This window comes from Impatiens glandulifera, unplaced genomic scaffold, assembly GCF_907164915.1.
Source record: "Impatiens glandulifera unplaced genomic scaffold, dImpGla2.1, whole genome shotgun sequence".
Taxonomy (NCBI): Eukaryota; Viridiplantae; Streptophyta; class Magnoliopsida; order Ericales; family Balsaminaceae; genus Impatiens; species Impatiens glandulifera.
In genome coordinates this window covers 45,685-65,690 of record NW_025919627.1, presented here as the reverse complement: position 1 = coordinate 65,690, position 20,006 = coordinate 45,685, and the positions used below count along the sequence as shown (strand labels likewise).

The following is a 20,006-nucleotide window of genomic DNA, read 5'->3' as shown; positions in this document are numbered from 1 at the left end:
AGATTGGTTAATTCAAAAGAATATATCCGAGCTTTTTCTGGCCTTTTCTCTCTTGCTTATCCGCTTTTTTATATTTAATCGGTCCACCTCATTATCTGGATCAATTTCAGATATAAAAACTTTATTATTGACCTAAAAATATTATAATTTGACATATTATAATAAATAAATATATTTATCAAACAAATTTTAGAATTAATAAAAAAAATAATATAAAATTTAAATAACACCATTATATTATATTACTCAACTTTTAGGTGCTAAAATTTAGCTTCACAATTACTTATTATCCTTAAAATAATTTGTCGAACTATAAAATGTGAAAATATTTGCATTGTTTTTATTATAAAAAAATAAAAATATATTTTTAAATATCTTAAATCAAAGATTATAATATAAAAAATATCATAGTTATAAAAAAATATAATCTTTAGGCCCTTTTTTATATAAAAAAAATAAAAAATAAAAAATAAAAAATAATTAATAAGTTTTGCTTACATTATCAAACTATTTGAAAAAAAATAAGTTCTTTTAAAAGGTTAATCTAAATAATTTTAAAAAAATAAAATAAATTATAAAAATTTCAAAATTAATATAATTTTCTAATTAACTTTTAATGATATGATATTTATTTTAGATTCATTATCTACCTATTTATTATTCAATTCCAAATTCAATAAAAATAATAAAAGAAAAAATATAATTCATATATTTATATATCTATATATTTATATACATAATCAATCAAAAAATATAATTAAATTATAAGATAGAAAACAAAAAGTGAATAAAAAAATAAATTAAACTTAAAATAATATTTAAGAAATTTTGATAAAAATAAAAAAAATACAAATTTGGTACATCAAATTTAAAATTACATTATTATTATTATATAATAAATGTTTGAAAATATTTAAACTTAATTTAGATAATAAAAGTTATATTATCTTATGTCATTTTTTTAAATCATATAATTTTTTTGATTTTTTATATTAAATATTATTTTATATGAGATAATAACATTTAAATTATATATATATATATATATAATTAAATAAATAAATAATATTATGAGTTTATAACTATAATTTTAAAAATAATTTATTTTTATTAAAGTTATTTAAACTTAAAATAAAAATTGAGAAAATTTGATTGAAGAAGAAAGATAAAATTTAAAATTATATTATTATTATTATATAAATAAAGGTTATATCATTTCATATCATTTTTTTACATTATATAAATTTTTTAAATAAAAAATATTTTATAAATTTGTAATTTTAATTATAAAAATTATTATACCCATATAAAAATGTACTATTAACAAAAACATAAAAAATTAAATTTCACTCTAAAAAAATAATTAATCTTTTTTTTTGATGTAGGTTAAATAAAGTATATATTATTATTTTTCTTATATTAAATTAAATCTTTCAACTCTAATTTAATTTATAGACATGTGTAGATTTACTGGATGGTTCTTAATTCTTAAATATGAGATTATTGACTCTAAATTTTAGTTATATTTTTTTTTGTCTTAATTTCTTGTTTCAATGTGCTATGCGAATCCTTTAAATTTTTATATAATTTTGTTGATTGTTTTTTAAAAAATATTTTATTTTATGAATTATTGTTATACAATAATAAAAACAAATTCATAATCAAATGAAGATAACATTACTCTTCATTTTACGAACTGCATAAAAAAACGAAATTAGAATTCATTATATAAAAAAAAAACTAACACAATTTAATAGTCAATACTCTATTTTAATTTAAAAAATGAATAAATATAAATAAATTATATTGGCTTCAAACTTAATTTATCTTTTGAAAAAAAGAGGATTGTTATTAGACTTCTAAAATATTTTATTAAATATATTTTTTATTTTTATATATTTCTAAATGTAATTAAAAAATTAGAATCTTTTTTATAGAAGGCTAATTTTTGTTAGAAAATTTTTCATCACAAAATAAACGAAATAATTTACTCGAAGATAAGAGAGGTGATAAACTCATACAGGATGAATGATATAATAGTATATAGCACATTTTACCTATCATTGATATAGTTTGATATTATAGTTCAGCATTTAAATAAGTATTTATAACCAATTTTCAAAAAATCTCTTTTTTCTAAGACCATCCTAGTCCAAAAAATTTAGATTAATAAAACTCCTTCACTAAATTATAAAAAAATTCTCTTTAACAGTATCTTGTAAAAAAGAAGATTAATCAAATGATACAAATTCTATATTTATAATCAAAGATTAAGTGAGTATTAATATATTTTGTTCAATAAAAAATATATCACTACTAATAGCAACTTAATTCTAATAATAATATTAACTTAAAAGTAAGATATATTTTTATATAATATAAAATATGTTTCGATCATATGTATATTAATTATTTTTAGTTGTTAAAGTTGACTGCATCAAATTTTTGCAATGAGTTTCAATAAATTTAGTAAAAGAATTGTTGAAATGAGTTTCAATAAATTTAGTAAAAGAATTGTTGAGACCTTTGTATTTTTCATAAAGTTAGAAAGGGTAAATATACAAGAGTCAAGACAAAAAAAAATTTAGAGATAGATCACACTCAGTCACTATGAAGATGAAACTACGTGGTAGTAGGGTAAATATTAGTATTGATAATATTCAAGAAAAATGCAGAAAAATTATCAAATAATAAATAACTGTAATAAAAAAATATTGTCCACAAATAAATAATTTTTTGAACAACCAAAACAAAAATTCAAATTAAAAATATAGTATTATTTAAAGAAAAAATAAGTTGGACCTTGTATTTTTTTATAAAATGAAATAGTATTGATATACAAGAGTCAGAAAGAAAAAAGAATATTTTAGAGATAAAACTTTGTTTGAAAGATTAAATCACACTCGGTCGAGATGAAACCACTGTAGTAGTGTAGTAGAGTGATTACAGGTATTAATAACATTAAAAAAATGCAGAAAATTACTAAATAATAAAAGCTGTGATATAAAAAAAAATATTGTCCCAAATAAATAGTTTCTTGAACAACCAAATTAAGAAAATTCTCTTAAAACAATTCAAACTAAAATAATAGTATTATTTAAAGAAAAATAAGTTGGCTCAATCAAATTCTCTTTAGACCTTTGTATTTTTAATAAAGTGAGATAGTGTAGATATACCAGTCAAGATAAAAATAAGAATATTTTAGAGATAGAATTTTATTAAAAAGTTTACATCACACTCGGTCATTTTGGAGATGAAACTACGCTTTAGTAGAGTAATCACCATAACATTTAAGAAAAAGGCAGAAAATTACCAAATAATAAAAACTGTGATATAAAAAAAATAATATTGTCCACAAATAAATGATTCCTTGAACAACTAAATTAAAAAAAATTCTCTTAAGCAATAAAAAAAATTATGTACAAAATTAATATATATAGATTTTAGTTGAGAGAAATATTTAATATTGTTATTTAAAATATTTATTTATATATAACCACCTATTTAAAATAAATAGTCTTAACTTACCTAATATATATATAATTTTAAATTTTTATATATTATGATAGGTAGAAAGTGAAAAAAAATTTAATTAGAAAAAAGAGTAATATTAGGAATTAATTAAAAAGATAAATTATGAAATGAAAAATTCTTGAATATAAAATAATGAATTGAGATAGAAATCATAATGAATTTATGTATAAACCTTTGTATTCATCTATTAAACATTATTATATATTGTTATTATATATATATATATATATATATATATATATATATAAATAAATATGTTATGTAATATTATATATTTTAATATAAAAAATATTTTATATTATTAGTGTGAAAAAATATAAATATCTATATAGTAAGAGTAAGAAAAAAAATACTTAATAATTAGATTAAGAAAGAGAGTCAAAATATATATAAAAAAATTAATTTAAAAAGTAGAGTAATTTATAGAGTTAATTAAGAGAGAGAAATTATGAATTGAGATAAAAATAATTTGTGTATAAACCTTCATATTCATCTATTAAACATTATTATATATATTGTTATTATATATATAAAAATAAATATGTTATGTAATATTATATATCTTTATGTAAAAAATATTAATAAAAAAATATTTTATATTATTAGTGTGAAAAATATAAAAATTTATATAGTAAGTAGAAAAAAATACTTAATAATTAGATTAAGAAAGTGAAATATATATATTATGAAAGATATTTATTCTCATACTTAAAATGCAGTTAAACATTTCAGTAATTTATTTCAACCCAAAAACTCAATCTCAAAAGAATATTCTTAGAATATTTATTTTTATAATAAATTTTAATTTTTTCAATATTATATATATATTTATCTAAAATTATAAATTGAACTCATAACTTTATAACAACTTATTAATTACTTTTAAATTATCATTTAATTATTTATACAAAATAGAATAAATTAAACATTATTACATAAACACAAATTACATCTCATAAACAAAAAAAAATACAACAAAAACAAATCTTATTAAAATTATCATATATATATATACATAAATATAAAGATTAGAGATAAAAAATAATAAATTAAGTACGAAATTAATATATATAAATTTTAGTTGAGAGAAATATTTAATATTGTTATTTAAAATATTTATTTATATATAACCACCTATTTAAAATAAATAGTCATAACTTACCTAATATATATTTATATATATATATATAATTTTAAATTTTTATATATTATGAAAGTGAAAAAAAATTAAATTAGAAAAAAGAGTAATATTAGGAATTAATTAGAATGATAAATTAGGAAATGAAAAAATTCTTGAATATAAAATAAAGAAATTAATTTAGAAAGTAAAGTAATTACATAGAGTTAATTAATAGAGAGAAATTATGAAATGAGATAAAAATCATAATTAATTTATGTATAAACTTTCATATTCATCCATTATTATATATAAAAATAAATATGTTATGTAATATTATATATTTTAATATAAAAAATATTTTATATTATTAGTATGAAAAAATATAAATATTTATATAGTGAAAGTAAGAAAAAAAATATTTAATAATTAGATTAAGAAAGAGATGTAAAATATATAAAGAAATTAATTTAGAAAGTAAAGTAATTTATAGAGTTAATAATTTGTGTATAAACTTTCATATTCATCTATTAAACATTATTATATATATTGTTATTATATATATAAAAATAAATATGTGATGTAATATTATATATCTTTATGTAAAAATATTAATAAAAATAATATTTTATATTATTAGTGTAAAATATATAAAAATTTATACAATAAGTAAAAAAAAATATTTAATAATTAGATTAAGAAAAAGAAATATATATATTATGAAAGAAATTTATACATCTCTAACCCAAATATCTATTCCCATACTTAAAATGCAGTAAACATCTCAATAATTTATCTCTAACTCAAAAACTCAAACTCAAAAGAATATTCTCAGAATATTCATTTTTATAATAAATTTTAATTTTTTCAATATTATCTATATATTTATCTAAAATTACAAATTGAACCCATAACTTTACAACAACTTATTAATTATTTTAAAATTCTCATTCAATTATTTATACAACTACATAAAATAAATTAAACATTATTACATAAACACAAATTACTTCTCACAAACAAAAAAATACAACAAAACAAACCTTATTAAAATTATCATGAATTAAACATATAAATAAATTAAAATATAAATAAATAAAATATGTAAACAAATTAAAATATAAATAAGTTATATAAATTAATTAAAAACAAACTAAAATGACTTAAATGAAAGTTTTGAAAACCTTTTGAGTATGTGAAAAATGTCCCTGCATATTTGGGTTTGGAGGAGAAAGATTTTGTAGGATGGGTTGAAGATGATCTTATATTATGAGAGAGAAAATAAGTAAGAGAAATAAATTAGAAAAGAGAAATTACTTGAATTTTGTGAATGATTGTAGAGTTAGAAGCTACAAAAGGAGACCAAAGATGTTTTTGCAGCTGCCTGAAATGATCAAATTCCTGGAAAAAAAAAATACAAATCAATGAAAACGGATTGTTGAAACATAACATAATGCAAATTCAATTATTGAAAGCATGATATTGATAGAGAAATTGAGAAGATTATGAATAGAGATAGTACACGACAAAAGGAGATTCACGAAATAAAATGCTCTGTATATGAAGATATCACTCTTCTCTCTTCAATTGAACCTCATTGATCTAAGATTATTTATAGGAATAAAATATTTGGATGGAATAATATATTGGTTTAATTGTAGTTATATACGTTGATATAATCAATATTTATTGCTAAATTCAATTAATAGATAATTATAATATGATAACTGAAATTTTTTATTTTTACATATTTTCATTAATTATGATATGATAACTGAAATTTTTATTTTTACATATTTTCATTAATTATAATATAATAATTGAAATTTTTTATTTTTATATATTTTCATATTTAATATTTAATGCTAAACTGAATTAATATAAATAAAATAATTTTATAATAAATATAATATAATAACTGAAACTCTTATTATTTTTGCAAATTTTTATAATTAATATTAATGCTAAATTCAATTAATAAAAAATATTAATATATATATATATATATATATATATATATATATAAAAGAGTAACGGACATAGATAATTATGAAACTTAGTTAATAGAATTGTTGAAAAAATATATTTTTTATATTATTAGTGAGAAAATATATATATGGTAAGGGAAATAAAAAAATTAATTAATAAAGATAAATGAAGAGAGAGAAATATATATATATCTAACCCATAAAATTATCTATAATGTAGATCATTTTAGAAAGAGCGTGATGTGCACCTCCATCATTTCAAAATTAAGCGTCATATATATATAGATTATAACTAAATATTAATTGTTTAATTAATATTTAAGGCCTAATTAGAAAATTAAAGTTTAATGTTAGAATAAACATTTAACTTTAATTAACTTAACGTATAGACTTTTTATTAGCTATCATGGAATAATTAATGACCAACATTGTATTTCAGTGTTAATTAGTTATGAATTAATTGACAAATGAATGAGCAATATTTATTGTTAATAAACGTTTGAATAGTTTTATTTGAAGGTTTACTTCTCAACAATATATACTCATTCTTTATTCATTTCACTTCACTTCATCCTTTATTTTTTTCATTCTAGAATTCCAAAAGCTCTCTTCTTGTTTGGTGAGTGATCTTCGAGTTCTTTGCTCGATATTCATTAAAACCCGGTGATAGTTAATATACATTAATCAAGTTCGGTGCGTAGTGATTTAAGTGCAGAATCACTACTAGATTCGTTGTACCCTAGGAGACAGTCATCTGGGATAACCTCCAGCACAAACGGGAGACGATGAAACTGTTTTAATGGAAATGTGTTTAACACATGCCTCGAATCAACATTATATTCTAGTGATTTCGTTCTTTGTATATTCTAATTTATTTAATTTATTTATAACATCATATATATACATTTTCTTTATTTCAAGATAAGATATCTAAAAATCTTAAAACAGTTTCATGTGCTAAGTTATTTAGTAGTTTTTGCTGTCGAAAATCTTTGTCTTTGATGTTTCAGAAATACGAGTTGCGATGTTGTAAAAGAGATGATGACTCATTTCGACAAGCTGAAATTATTCATCTCAAAAAGGAGAAGAATCGATTATTAAAGATAAGTCTTTATTATACACTTATTATACACGTGAATATATATATATATATATATATATATATATATATATATATATATGTTAATTATTAACATTTTTTTTCTTGTGTTGTGTTGTTTAAAGTTTAATTTTATAAGCTAATATATGTTGACATATAAATTTTCTCATCAATATACAAACGTTATCTTAAAAATAAATTATAAAATAATAATTTGTTTTTTTCATTAAAAGTTTGATATTACTAAAATTATTATTAATAATAAATGAAAATGTAACTAATAGGTTAAGCTTATAATTTTCAAAAAATTAATAGTTATAATTTATTAATAGTAATTAAAATTAATTTTAATTAAAACATACGATTTCAGTTCTAAAGTGATAATGAATAAAAATGCAATATTGTGATTGATAACTAAGAATATATAATATATTTATTTATGTAAGTATATATATTGTCTTATATAATACATTTTGATTATGATGTTAAGTTATCATTTTAAATGTGTATATATTCGTTTGTTGACAGAGTTGAGTCAAATATGAAGAATAAGTTATCTCTGGAAAGAAGACAAAATGTCGTAAGAACGGTAAAACGATGAAAAGGCGCGTTGGTGCAATGTTTCAAAGTTCGGACATAAGGGTGTGTGGAAAAAGAGAGGTCCCTTGTTCGAATCCCGCTAATGATTCATATTGAAATCATTCCAATTTCTTGAGTAGAAATTATGAGATGAATAAGATAGTCAATGATTTCTTGTAAAAATTATGAGATGAATGGATATTCAATGATTTCTTGGTAAAAATCATACTAGTTAAAAATGACTGTAGAAACCAGACTCGTTAAAATGACTTTAGTCATTGATGTTGGAATTATTCCAATTTCTTGTGTAGAAATTATGAGATGAATGGATAGTCAATAATTTCTTAGTAGAAATCAGACTAGTTAAAAATGACTTTAATCATTATTGATGTTGAAGATGAATGTGATAGTCAATAATTTTTTTTATAGATATCAAACTCCTTAAAATGACTCTATTCATTGATGTTGGAGATGAATGGGGTAGTCAATAATTTTTTTATAGAAATAAGACTCCTTAAAATGACTTGAGTCATTGATGTGAAAAACATTCTAATTTCTTGTGTAAAAATTATGAGATTAATGAGAACGATAACGATTTCTTATAAGAAATCTGATGGTCAAAATGACACTAATCATTATTGTTGACATCATTATAATTTCTTATGTAAAAAATTTGTCAAAATGATGTTATCATTAATATTTTGAAACATTTTAATTTCTTCTATAGAAATTATGTGACCATGACAGAAAATGAATGTCATTTGTGTTATAACTCATTATATTAATGCATTCAAAGAGACAACTATGTAAGTCGAGATATTTTCGTAAGAATTATCCCGGTGAGAATGATCCACCAAGATTTGTTTTAAGCATTGTCGCTTCACGTGGATTATCTGTCAAAACATGATAATATAATTACTTCGATTAAGACATGATATACATTTGTAGTTATATATTGTGTTTTTAAGTGATTGCTTTTTTATATATATATATATATATATATATATATATATATATATATATATATATATATATATATATAATATGCATATTAGCTAATAATATGATAAATTGTGTTGATTCATAATATGTATGATTAACTTGTTATTTATATACATTCGTGAATAAAGATTATTGTATATCTATTTTATTTTAATAGAAAATTCTAAATTTTTTCCTAAGATTATTGTGTCTTTTTTATACAATAACTCCGGTGAAATGTTAAAAGTCATCATTAATTAAAAAATTGACGAATTGATGACATGGATAGTTATTTATAATAATTAGTTATTTTATATTATATTAAAGATAAATTGTCAATTGTTGATGTATTTTAAAAAGGTACTTGCTTAATGATATATGAAGTAATTATAATATATATGACATATCATTTGATTATGTTATTCGATTACATATTTGATATACATGGTTCAATTTTATCATAAAGACTTGTTTAATTTGATAATTTTGAAATCTAATAATTACAAGAAAAGTTGTGTTTGATTTGAAAAATAATGTGGCAAACGTGCCGATATTATGTGTTGATTTACCTGATTCAATTTCATCATAAAGACTTGTTTAATTTGATGATTTTGAAACCTAATAATTATAAGAAAAGTTGTGTTTGATTTGAAAAATAATGTGGCAAACGTGCCGATATTATGGGATGCAAATGTGCAACCAATATAAATATTTAAACGACTTCGACCAAAGATGCTTGAAACATTATGATTTCTTTTGTAGAAATAATGTGACATAATGAATATTTATTTGATTAAATACTCTAATTTCTTTTATAGAAAAAATGTGATGAATTAAATATTTTAATTGATTAAATATTTTAATTTTTTATGTAGAGATTATGCGAAGAATGATTTATATATGAATAAACATTTGAATCTCTTATATAGAAATTATGTTTTATTCAATTAAATATTTATAATATAGTTAACTTATTCATTGTATGATAAGTATAACAAAAGAAAATTGTAAAAGAATTGTGTGACAATTTCTTGATTAGAAAACCATTGATTTAAATCATAAATGTATGTGATTTAAAAAAATAATACCAACACGAATGTGGGGGCACATATTTTTATTGATAATAACACAAAAATATTTGTGTGTATTATGTAAAAAGATAATTTATTGTTAGATAAATATGTTCTCTATAAAAGATAAAATTGCGCAACTTTACAAAAAAAAAATAACAAAAAAATGTCTTGTTTATATTTACCGAGTTGATGCTCAAATCGATATTTAAAATTTGAGGATTTTGAGATCAAGAAACGTGTCATTTCTTTGACATTACTTTCATAAAAAATTTGAAGAACCAATGTCTTAAAAATAATTTTATAAAATAGATGAAAAAGAAAGTTTAAAAGAATTTGTATGACTTATAATAATTTTTAATAATGATATGAAAATTTGATGACACTTTGATTAAAAGTGAATTTGACAATTATATATATCACGAAGACAATGAAAATTAATTCATTACGTGTCATTTGTACGATATTTTTATCGTTGAAAATTACGATAAAAATGGTTAAATCCATTAATGATGTGAATTTCACTACACGAAATATCATGTTGTTATCAAATAATATATTGATAATATTAAATGAAAGATTTTACGTCAAAAGTGAATATGTTTACACTTAAAAGTGCAATCTACGTATGGAAATCTTCTAAGAAAATTATGATGGATATATTAAACGTTATAATATATATTTTTCGACATAAATAAAATATGTTTATGCTAAATATATAATCGTTTACACGAAGGCAGAATAGTTCAAAGACATTTTGTCTACTAGTTAGCCAAGTAAAAAAAATCATAAATTTTTTTGAATGATAAGCATGTACGAATGACTATGTTTCTTATTAAAAGATGTTATAAGGTTAACTAAGAATGTACCAACATAAATTTCTAATTATTGTGATTGTAATTTGAAATTGGACAAACTTATAGTCAATGATAAGTTTAGACATACACGTCTTAGACATAATGTCATTAGACTATACTCTCTAAATAGAGTTATCAAATTTGACTATGTAGGTCAAAGTTAACATTGTGGATCCACTAACCAAATTATTGAATAGAAAATTTAGTATGAAAGTCTTTTAAGACATGAGCCTACTATAAGTTGGTATGAAGGACAACCCAACCTATGCAGACTTGAGATCCAAAAAACTAGGTTCAATGGGACAACCTAATTGTACTGACTTGAAAATTTATTATTGATGATTAATCCTATAACAAAACAATATATATTTTGACGAGGATATGCATATCGCTTTTAATGATTCTTTGTGAGCAAAAAGATCACCTATTTGAGAGAGAAGTGGAGTCGCTTCGAAATAATTGTACGGCTCAATTCCAAACACTCTCACAGAACCAGGTGCATGTTCCATGGCCAAAATGGACACAACCATGAGAGCTTGACATGTATCAGAGATAAATCAATGTAAAGTGTGTAATCATTTACATAAATGCTAGAATAGTTCAAGAACATCGAGTCTATTAATCGGCTAGTAAAGTTATATACTTTCATAAGAGAAGGTTCAAAAGGTTACACCTACCTATCCTATGTAGAATTCAACTGTTGAACCTTTTACCGGGTTAATCTTTCAATTTCTATTAATGTGGGGGTTGTTGGAATTAAGATAATTCCATTAATGAATGGAAGTAAGATTGTGAACAAATAAAATAAAATAGAATTCACACAAATTCAAACGTGAATTAATGGTGAATTTAATCCAAATTATTTCCTTGACTTGACTTCGGGTTGACTTTCCTTTGATTTGGATTATTTCGGCCCCATTCACAAAATCTGATCCAGATTTTGCATATGGATCTTTGAAGAGTCACACGTCTCCATAAAATTAAAACAAACAATTAATGGAAAGAAATATATTTTTTTTTTTTAACTATTTCTATTTCTAAGGAACAATTCTAATTATAATAAAATACTAAGACAAATTCAAAATTAAATTGCAAAATCTAATTTAACAACTATCACTATCGATAACTAAACTAATTATTTAAAACAATTGATTTAATTAACAAAATAACAAAATTGTACATAACTATTTTTTTTAAATTATAAAAAATATTAATATATATGTATTTTGTATGTTTTTTTATTTAGTTATAAATATCCAAGGTATTTACTTAAATGAACCCTTGATTATTCAAAGTATAATAACTTCCCAAGTGTTATAACTTAGACAAATTAATACCTTAAGTTACTAAGAATCCAAAGTCAATTATTTCCAAAAACTCAATTGTTCTAAAAATAATTATCTTTAAAATAAATCGTCCGAGAATGAATTTGAGAAATTTGTATAAGCTCAGATTTATTAAAAGTATAAATGATAAAATTAGGGGTAAAAAATGAGTGTCTACAAAACTAAGAGCAATTAATGAACTTTACTAATCAAGTAGCTAACTTTGGACATTTCTTCCCCACCACTTTATAGAGGTGTCTCTTTAATCGAGAAGTGTCTTGCAATTCGACAGCCTTGTCCAATTCTTTGAACTCCAAGTTTACGTACTCTGTACTCATATCCATTGTAAGTCATCATCTTCTTATATCTCTTACCCACTTGATTCTCCACCAAAGTCTTTTAATTTTTGAACTTTCAACTGTCCATGACCTCCTCAAAAGGTCATTAATGAATATAATAAAATACTTTGCATTACCCTAAGTTAAATTTCTTGCACCAAGAACTCCTTTCTTACCCAATTCTTGTAAGCCTTTGAGGTCAAAACTTAGATGCCAAAACCTTGATATATATTTAATGACCTTAGAGATAATATCTAAACATACTTGTGAATTACCTTGTAGAGAGTGCGCATTATTTTTCTTTACTCCTTCCATAACAACTAAAGTAATTTTTTTCACTAGCAATGTGTTGTCTTTTGTCTTCAAATCATAACCTTGTTGATCTAATATGACCAGCAAAATCAAATTCTTATGTAGGTATGATAACAAACATCTCTACAAATTCACATCCCTTCTCAGCATTAGTTACATCACTTTTTTTTATTATGTTTATTTAGATTTCGGTAGTTTCTACTGAAGTGTCCGTTCTCTTAATGTTGAACGTACTTTACTTTTTCTTTAGCCTTCAACATAGACTTAGAACTCTCACTGTCATTATCTTCTTTCGCATGATGTTATTTACCTTTGCAAATATGTCTTCTCCATTGTGCTCTTGTCTATAATATGCCCAATTGGTTTGTTTCATGGACACCAAGTGCATCGTTCTTCTTCCACCTCAAACTTGACAATCATTCATACCAACAAGAACTAAAACTCAACAATCTTTGGAAATCACCCTAGAACTTGTCAAGAACCCTCCAAGGATCCTCCAAGCACTTACGTTTCTTCTTCTCTTGAATAGTCTCGCTCTGATACCACTTGTTGGGATACTAGGAGATTAAGTATTCCTTGATGAAAATATAATAACAATACCAGACAATTTTAAAAAAGAAAAAAAAAACTAAAAAACACAAACATAAGATTTATAATAGTTTGTCCAAAACAGACATACCTCAACTTTCGAAGCACAAGAGACTTCTAACTTTTACTATCAAAATGTTATAGGAGTATTACAATGATTCTCTCACAATTAAAACTCTCACACATCTCACAAAGAAATGATTCTCTCAAGGTAGAGACTTGACTTTCTAAAGTGTTTGATTGCACGTTTAAATAAGTCTCAAATCAATATCAATATCTTGTCCAAAACTCTCTAAGAGCCTTTAAATATTCTCAATATATTTTCCTAATTGTATTATCATAACACAAAATTTCTTTTTTTTAATATTATTTTTGTGTATCAAAATTATACACCAAATTATATAGTTTTCTTTTATATAATATATTTTTTCGTTAAACAAAATTGTATAATATGAACCTACCATAATTACACTATCCTAAATTCTTCCTCAACCTATATGAATATTCATTTATCATTTTAACTCAATAATATGGGACTAATTCATTATTTTTATGTACTAACTAATATATAGAGAAGAAAAAAAAAAGTAAATAGTGAAGTAGTGATATGAAGAAAGCACCTACGACTAGGAGTGCACCATTGGAGAGTATCGAATTGTACACGAAAATTAATGGTGTGGTGATTGCCTGATTGGTGTGGGGGCACGTGTTTTGACCGATTGATAGCGAATAACGAAATTAAATGGTCCTTTTATTTTCAATTATTGCCAGCCACCTTCATATTATAATTAATTAGAAGACACTACAATTATAAGGAAATATATGTTAAGTCTTAATTACTACCTAATAAATATTGTTTATGAGATTTTTTAAAAAAAAATTATCAGTAACATTTAATTTTATTATTCAATACAAACATTACTTGCTTCTTGAATATCATTAAATCATATTTTGTTCTATTATTTTTATTTTTGTATCTATGTAGTTTATTAGTGTAGTTAATACTTTGTTCTTATATTAGAGTAACTCAAAAGTAGAAGTTATGTTTACGAGATTAAAGATAGTGGATTTGATTCTTATTTATAACACTTTAAATTGACTTTAAATTGAAATGTAAGTAAAACCATACTAGCTCTCAATATTAAAACAAATACTTTGTTATTTGTGCTAATCTATATATATAATGATGCTTAATTTTTAAAGTGTCCGAATTGCCGGGTCGAGAGCTGTGATTAATTTGGATATACATGTGAGAGTATATGTATACTTGTGTCGGATTGTGGGTTGACCCGCTCATAAACTTAAAACGGTTTAAAATAAAATTAAAAATACTATATGTATGTTTCGAACTCGCAACCTAACAAAAACAAGTACAACCTTTTAACCAATTAGACTAATAACATTTTATATTTTTAATTCAACATCAAACTAGATGAACGCGGGACAATTAAACAATATAAGTCCAATTTTTTAACTAACTAATCTATATATATAATGATGCTTAATTTTTAAAGTGTCTGGATTACCGGGTTGAGAGTTGTGATTAATTTGGATATATATGTGAGAGTAAATTGATATTTTGGTCGGATTGTAGGTTGATCCGCCCATAAATTTAAAACGGTTAAAAATAAAATGAAAAATGTTATAGGTATGTTTTGAACTTGCAACCTGATAAAATAAGTACAACATTTAACCAAGTGTGATTGAGATGTGGTTTATCGATGGATAATAGGTCGATATCAATTGAAAGTGGTTAAAAAAAAATGAATCAAATATTTGATTACCAAAGTGTGAGGTCACGATGTTAAATATTAAAAAATATGAATCAAATATTTGATTGACCAAAGTGAAGTTGTAAGGTTACAATATGGGAGATTTATTCAGAAAAATATGTGAGATGATAAGTTATTTTACCGAACTGAATAAAACGTGGAATAAGAGCGTTCTTTTTTTATTTTAATATATTATTCGTGATTTATTAAAAATTTAAACATTAAATACATATTATTATTATTTTTATTAAATTAATTTTATTTATAATTTTATCTATATGAATCGCACGGAGATCTTCCTAGTTTAATATCATTCACTTAGTTGTTGAACTCAACTATTTAATTAAAACTACAATTATTTAATTTTTTTTAATAAAATGTAAAATAAATTTCAGTATGCCCATTTTCTTGCCACCATAAAAAAAAAAAAAAAAAATTAAAACTTATAAAAGAAATAAAAAAGTAGTAAAAATTTTGAAAATATTTAATTACTTAAAAGAATAAATTCAATATATTATAAAAATAAAAATAGAGCATCACATCCAATTATTTATCCTCAAACAATCAAGTCTTTGCCGTGCATTATGGGTATCAAAAAGCTGGATATATATATATATATATATATATGATATTTTAAAGGGGCCACCAATATCCTCTGTACTTTCGGTGGTCATGCCGTTACTGTGTAAGTCTTCCAAGGAATTAATTAACTTTTGAGTGGGTCAATTTTCTTAACATTGTTAATTGTCAAAAAGTTTAACTTAAAGTTGTTCCAAATTTCCAAGTCAAGTTACACGATTTGATTTTATTGATTTATGTGATCTCAAAGTCAAAACTCCATATTACTTTGTTTCGTGTAAAACATTTTTTAAGCTTTAAAAATTGAAATGCTTTTAGTATTTATTACCATAGTATGCATGCTCTTATCTAATACAATTCCTAAAATGAGGTTTTGGTTGGTACTACAACAATTGACACTCATCATAATAATAATAGCCAGTACTACTGATGCTCTTAAAAATAACGAGACTGATCATGCTGCACTATTGGCTATGAAGTCCAAGATCCTGGACCCTTTTGGTGGGGGGGTTTTGAGTTCATGGAATGAGTCTTCCCATTTCTGCAATTGGGAAGGTGTGGTCTGCGGTAAAAGGCACAAGAGGAGGGTCACTCGCATTCGTCTAAACTCTTCGGGTTTGTCCGGTACCTTGTCTCCTCATGTAGGAAATCTCACCTTTCTTAGACAACTTGTGCTATACAACAATACTTTCCACGGGGAAATACCAAATGAAATAGGTGGCTTGTACAGGCTGAAAGCATTGGTGCTCAATACGAACAGTTTTCAGGGCAGGATTCCTGCCAGCCTGTCGCGCTGCTCTAATCTTGTGCATCTATATATTGGGTTCAATAATCTGGTGGGAACCATCCCCGGAGAATTTAGCTCCTTGTCAATGCTCAAGTCGATCAGCGTACAACATAACAATTTAACTGGAGAAATTCCAAAATTTCTGGGCAATATAACTTCTCTTGAAACAATCTCTGTTGGATATAATCTCTTTGGTGGAACTATTCCAAATAACTTGGGACAGTTAAAGAACCTCGAATTTCTTGAATTGGGTGCTAATCATATCTCTGGTATGATCCCTTCTTCATTGTATAACCTCTCCAACTTGAATGTTTTATCTTTATCATTCAATGATCTTCACGGGAGTCTTCCGCCCTACTTTGGCAACATGTTCCCGCATTTGGAAGTCCTTCAACTCCATTACAACAACTTTACCGGACAACTTCCAAATTCAATAGGAAATCTTACCAAAGCCACGGAGCTAGATTTTAACGGAAACGAATTCAGTGGGAAACTGACAGTTGATTTCAGCAAACTAGTGAATCTCCAGATTCTTAATTTTTATTCTAACAATTTAGGGAGCGGGGATTTTGACGAAATGCATTTCCTCAAGTCGCTTACTAATTGCAGCAGTTTGGAAGTATTGAGCATAGCTTTCAACCAGTTTAGAGGAGTGCTTCCCGATTTTGTAGGGAATCTATCATTAAGTATGAGTTACTTCAACCTTGCTGCAAACCAACTGCAAGGCATGATTTCTCCAACCATAGGAAACCTTATTAACTTGTCTTTGTTAAACATGGCAGATAACAGATTCACTGGGCCGATACCTAGTAGTACCATAGGTAAACTTCAAAAGTTGCAGAGATTTTCCCTCGGACGAAATCAGCTTTCGGGTACTATTCCAGATTCAATTGGGAATCTTTCTTCGGTGAATGAGCTCTATTTCAATAACAATAACCTAGAGGGGACGATACCTTCCAGTTTTGGCAACTGCCAAAGATTTGCATCATTGCGTCTTCAACAAAACAACCTGAGTGGAACCATTTCCAAAGAACTTTTTCAAGTTTCATCTCTATCGATTTTGCTCAACTTATCTCACAATCATCTGTCCGGCCCACTTCCTTCAGAGATCGGAGAACTCAAAAGTTTGGTGGCGTTAGACATATCAAACAATAATGACTTGTCCGGCGAGATTCCTAGCAGTATAAGCAGTTGTACCAGCCTTGAATTCCTATTCCTGCAAGGAAACATGCTCCAAGGATCTATTCCCAAGTCGATGGAATTCATGAGAGGACTTCAAATCCTTGACCTGTCGAGCAATAATCTATCGGGACAAATCCCATCTTTCTTGGAGAAACTTTCCTTGATCAACCTTAACTTGTCCTTTAATGATTTCAATGGAGAATTGCCTTTACACGGGGCTTTTGCAAACTCAACTGCAGTATCCGTGTATGGGAACAATAAGCTATGCGGCGGAATACCTTCTCTACAACTTCCAAGATGTCTCTATGCCAATCGCCGCAACTTCTTCTTCTCATCCAAACGCATCTATGCAATAGTGGGTGCTTCAATACTAGGAATACTAATCCTAATTTCAAGCTTGGTGTTTTACTTGAGGAAAAGGAAAAGGGAATCCACGAATTTGGAATTGTTGCCCAAGGACTCTTTAGTGCAAGTCTCCTATGGTGAGCTCCTCAATGCAACAGATGGGTTCTCTTCCAGCAATTTGATTGGTGCTGGCAGTTTCGGCTTCGTCTACAAAGGAGTTCTAGATCAGATCGGAGATGTTGCCATCAAAGTACTTAACCTTGTAAACCCAGGTGCCACGAGGAGCTTCATAGCAGAATGTAAAGCGTTAAGGAACATTAGACACCGGAACCTGGTCAAGATCGTAACATGTTGCTCAAGCATTGATTTTCAAGGTAACGAATTCAAAGCTCTAGTTTACGAACTCATGATGAATGGGAATCTGGAGAAATGGCTGCATCCATCTCAAGAAACTAGTAGACATGAGTTCAATCTACTTCAGCGTTTAAGAGTTGCGATTGATGTGGCTTCTGCACTCGATTACCTTCATTATCATTGCGAACTCACGGTTATTCATTGTGATCTGAAGCCAAGTAACATTCTTCTTGACCAACAAATGGTTGCACGTGTTGGAGATTTCGGACTGTCTAGACTGTATCATCCAGAAATGGGTATTTCCCATCATAGTAGTTTGATGGGAATGATGGGCACAATCGGATATGCAGCACCAGGTAGGTTATCTGATATCTCTAGTCTTTTTTTTGGTCTAATTTATTTCCCTTATATGTAATCGTATTATTTTATAATTTTTCTTAGAGTACGGTCTTGGAAGTGAAATGTCGATGAAAGGAGATGTTTACAGTTACGGGATATTGTTGTTAGAGATGTTAACGGGAAAGAGGCCTACTGATTTGATGTTTGTGGATGGTCTTAACATTCGTAACTTTGTTGGTCAAGCATTGGAGAGAAACGCGGTTGAGCTTGTAATGGATCCGGCAATTTTAAAAAGTGACATTGTTATTGGTCTGAGGAACAATTGTTTGATCGCAATGATGAATATTGGGTTGGCTTGCTCGGAAGAATTACCTCAAAATAGGATGTGCATGACCGATATTATTAGGGAGCTACAACAGATCAAAAAGACCATGTTCAAGTAAAAGAAATGATTCACTCTTAATTTTAATTTTATTTTAGTAATTGTACTTTTCATTGAGCAAATAATAAATTATATCTTAAATGAACTCTCGAGTGAAAATAATCATATTTCGTATTGTAATGTCATTCATAAAATCATTTCAAAACGTTTAAAATATTCATAATTAATTTTGCTATATATTGATATCCATAATATGATAGTATAAGAAGGAGGTTCTTATTTTAGATCTAGTCCGGGAGTCTGCTTTCCTTCTTGGTCGTTCTATTTCACACAATATCCTTCTTATACTTAATCTTTTGAAGAACTATGGTAAGAAGAATATTACTCTGTGTGTTGATTTTAAAATTGATCTTAGGAAAACATTTAACTCAATTAAATGGTCTGAAATCCACGATTTCCAAATTATTTTCGGTTTCTC

At 24.9% G+C, this 20,006-nt stretch overlaps 1 protein-coding gene across 1 annotated transcript; it reads left to right on the top strand.

The window, feature by feature from the left end:
* The first annotated feature begins 16,504 nt into the window (after window positions 1-16,504).
* On the top strand, window positions 16,505-19,589 carry LOC124918286 (putative receptor-like protein kinase At3g47110). Its single transcript, XM_047458482.1, has 2 exons — window positions 16,505-19,163; window positions 19,249-19,589. Exons 1-2 carry the CDS (start codon window positions 16,505-16,507, stop codon window positions 19,587-19,589), a joined length of 3,000 nt encoding a protein of 999 aa, XP_047314438.1.
* The last annotated feature ends 417 nt before the right edge of the window (window positions 19,590-20,006 follow it).

Bases quoted from the DNA above. Each gene is read 5' to 3' on its own strand.
- LOC124918286 (XM_047458482.1), top strand. From the start codon at position 16,505: ATGAGGTTTTGGTTGGTACTACAACAATTGACACTCATCATAATAATA. The intron at 19,164-19,248 runs GTAGGTTATCTG...AATTTTTCTTAG, and splicing joins AATCGGATATGCAGCACCAG to AGTACGGTCTTGGAAGTGAA.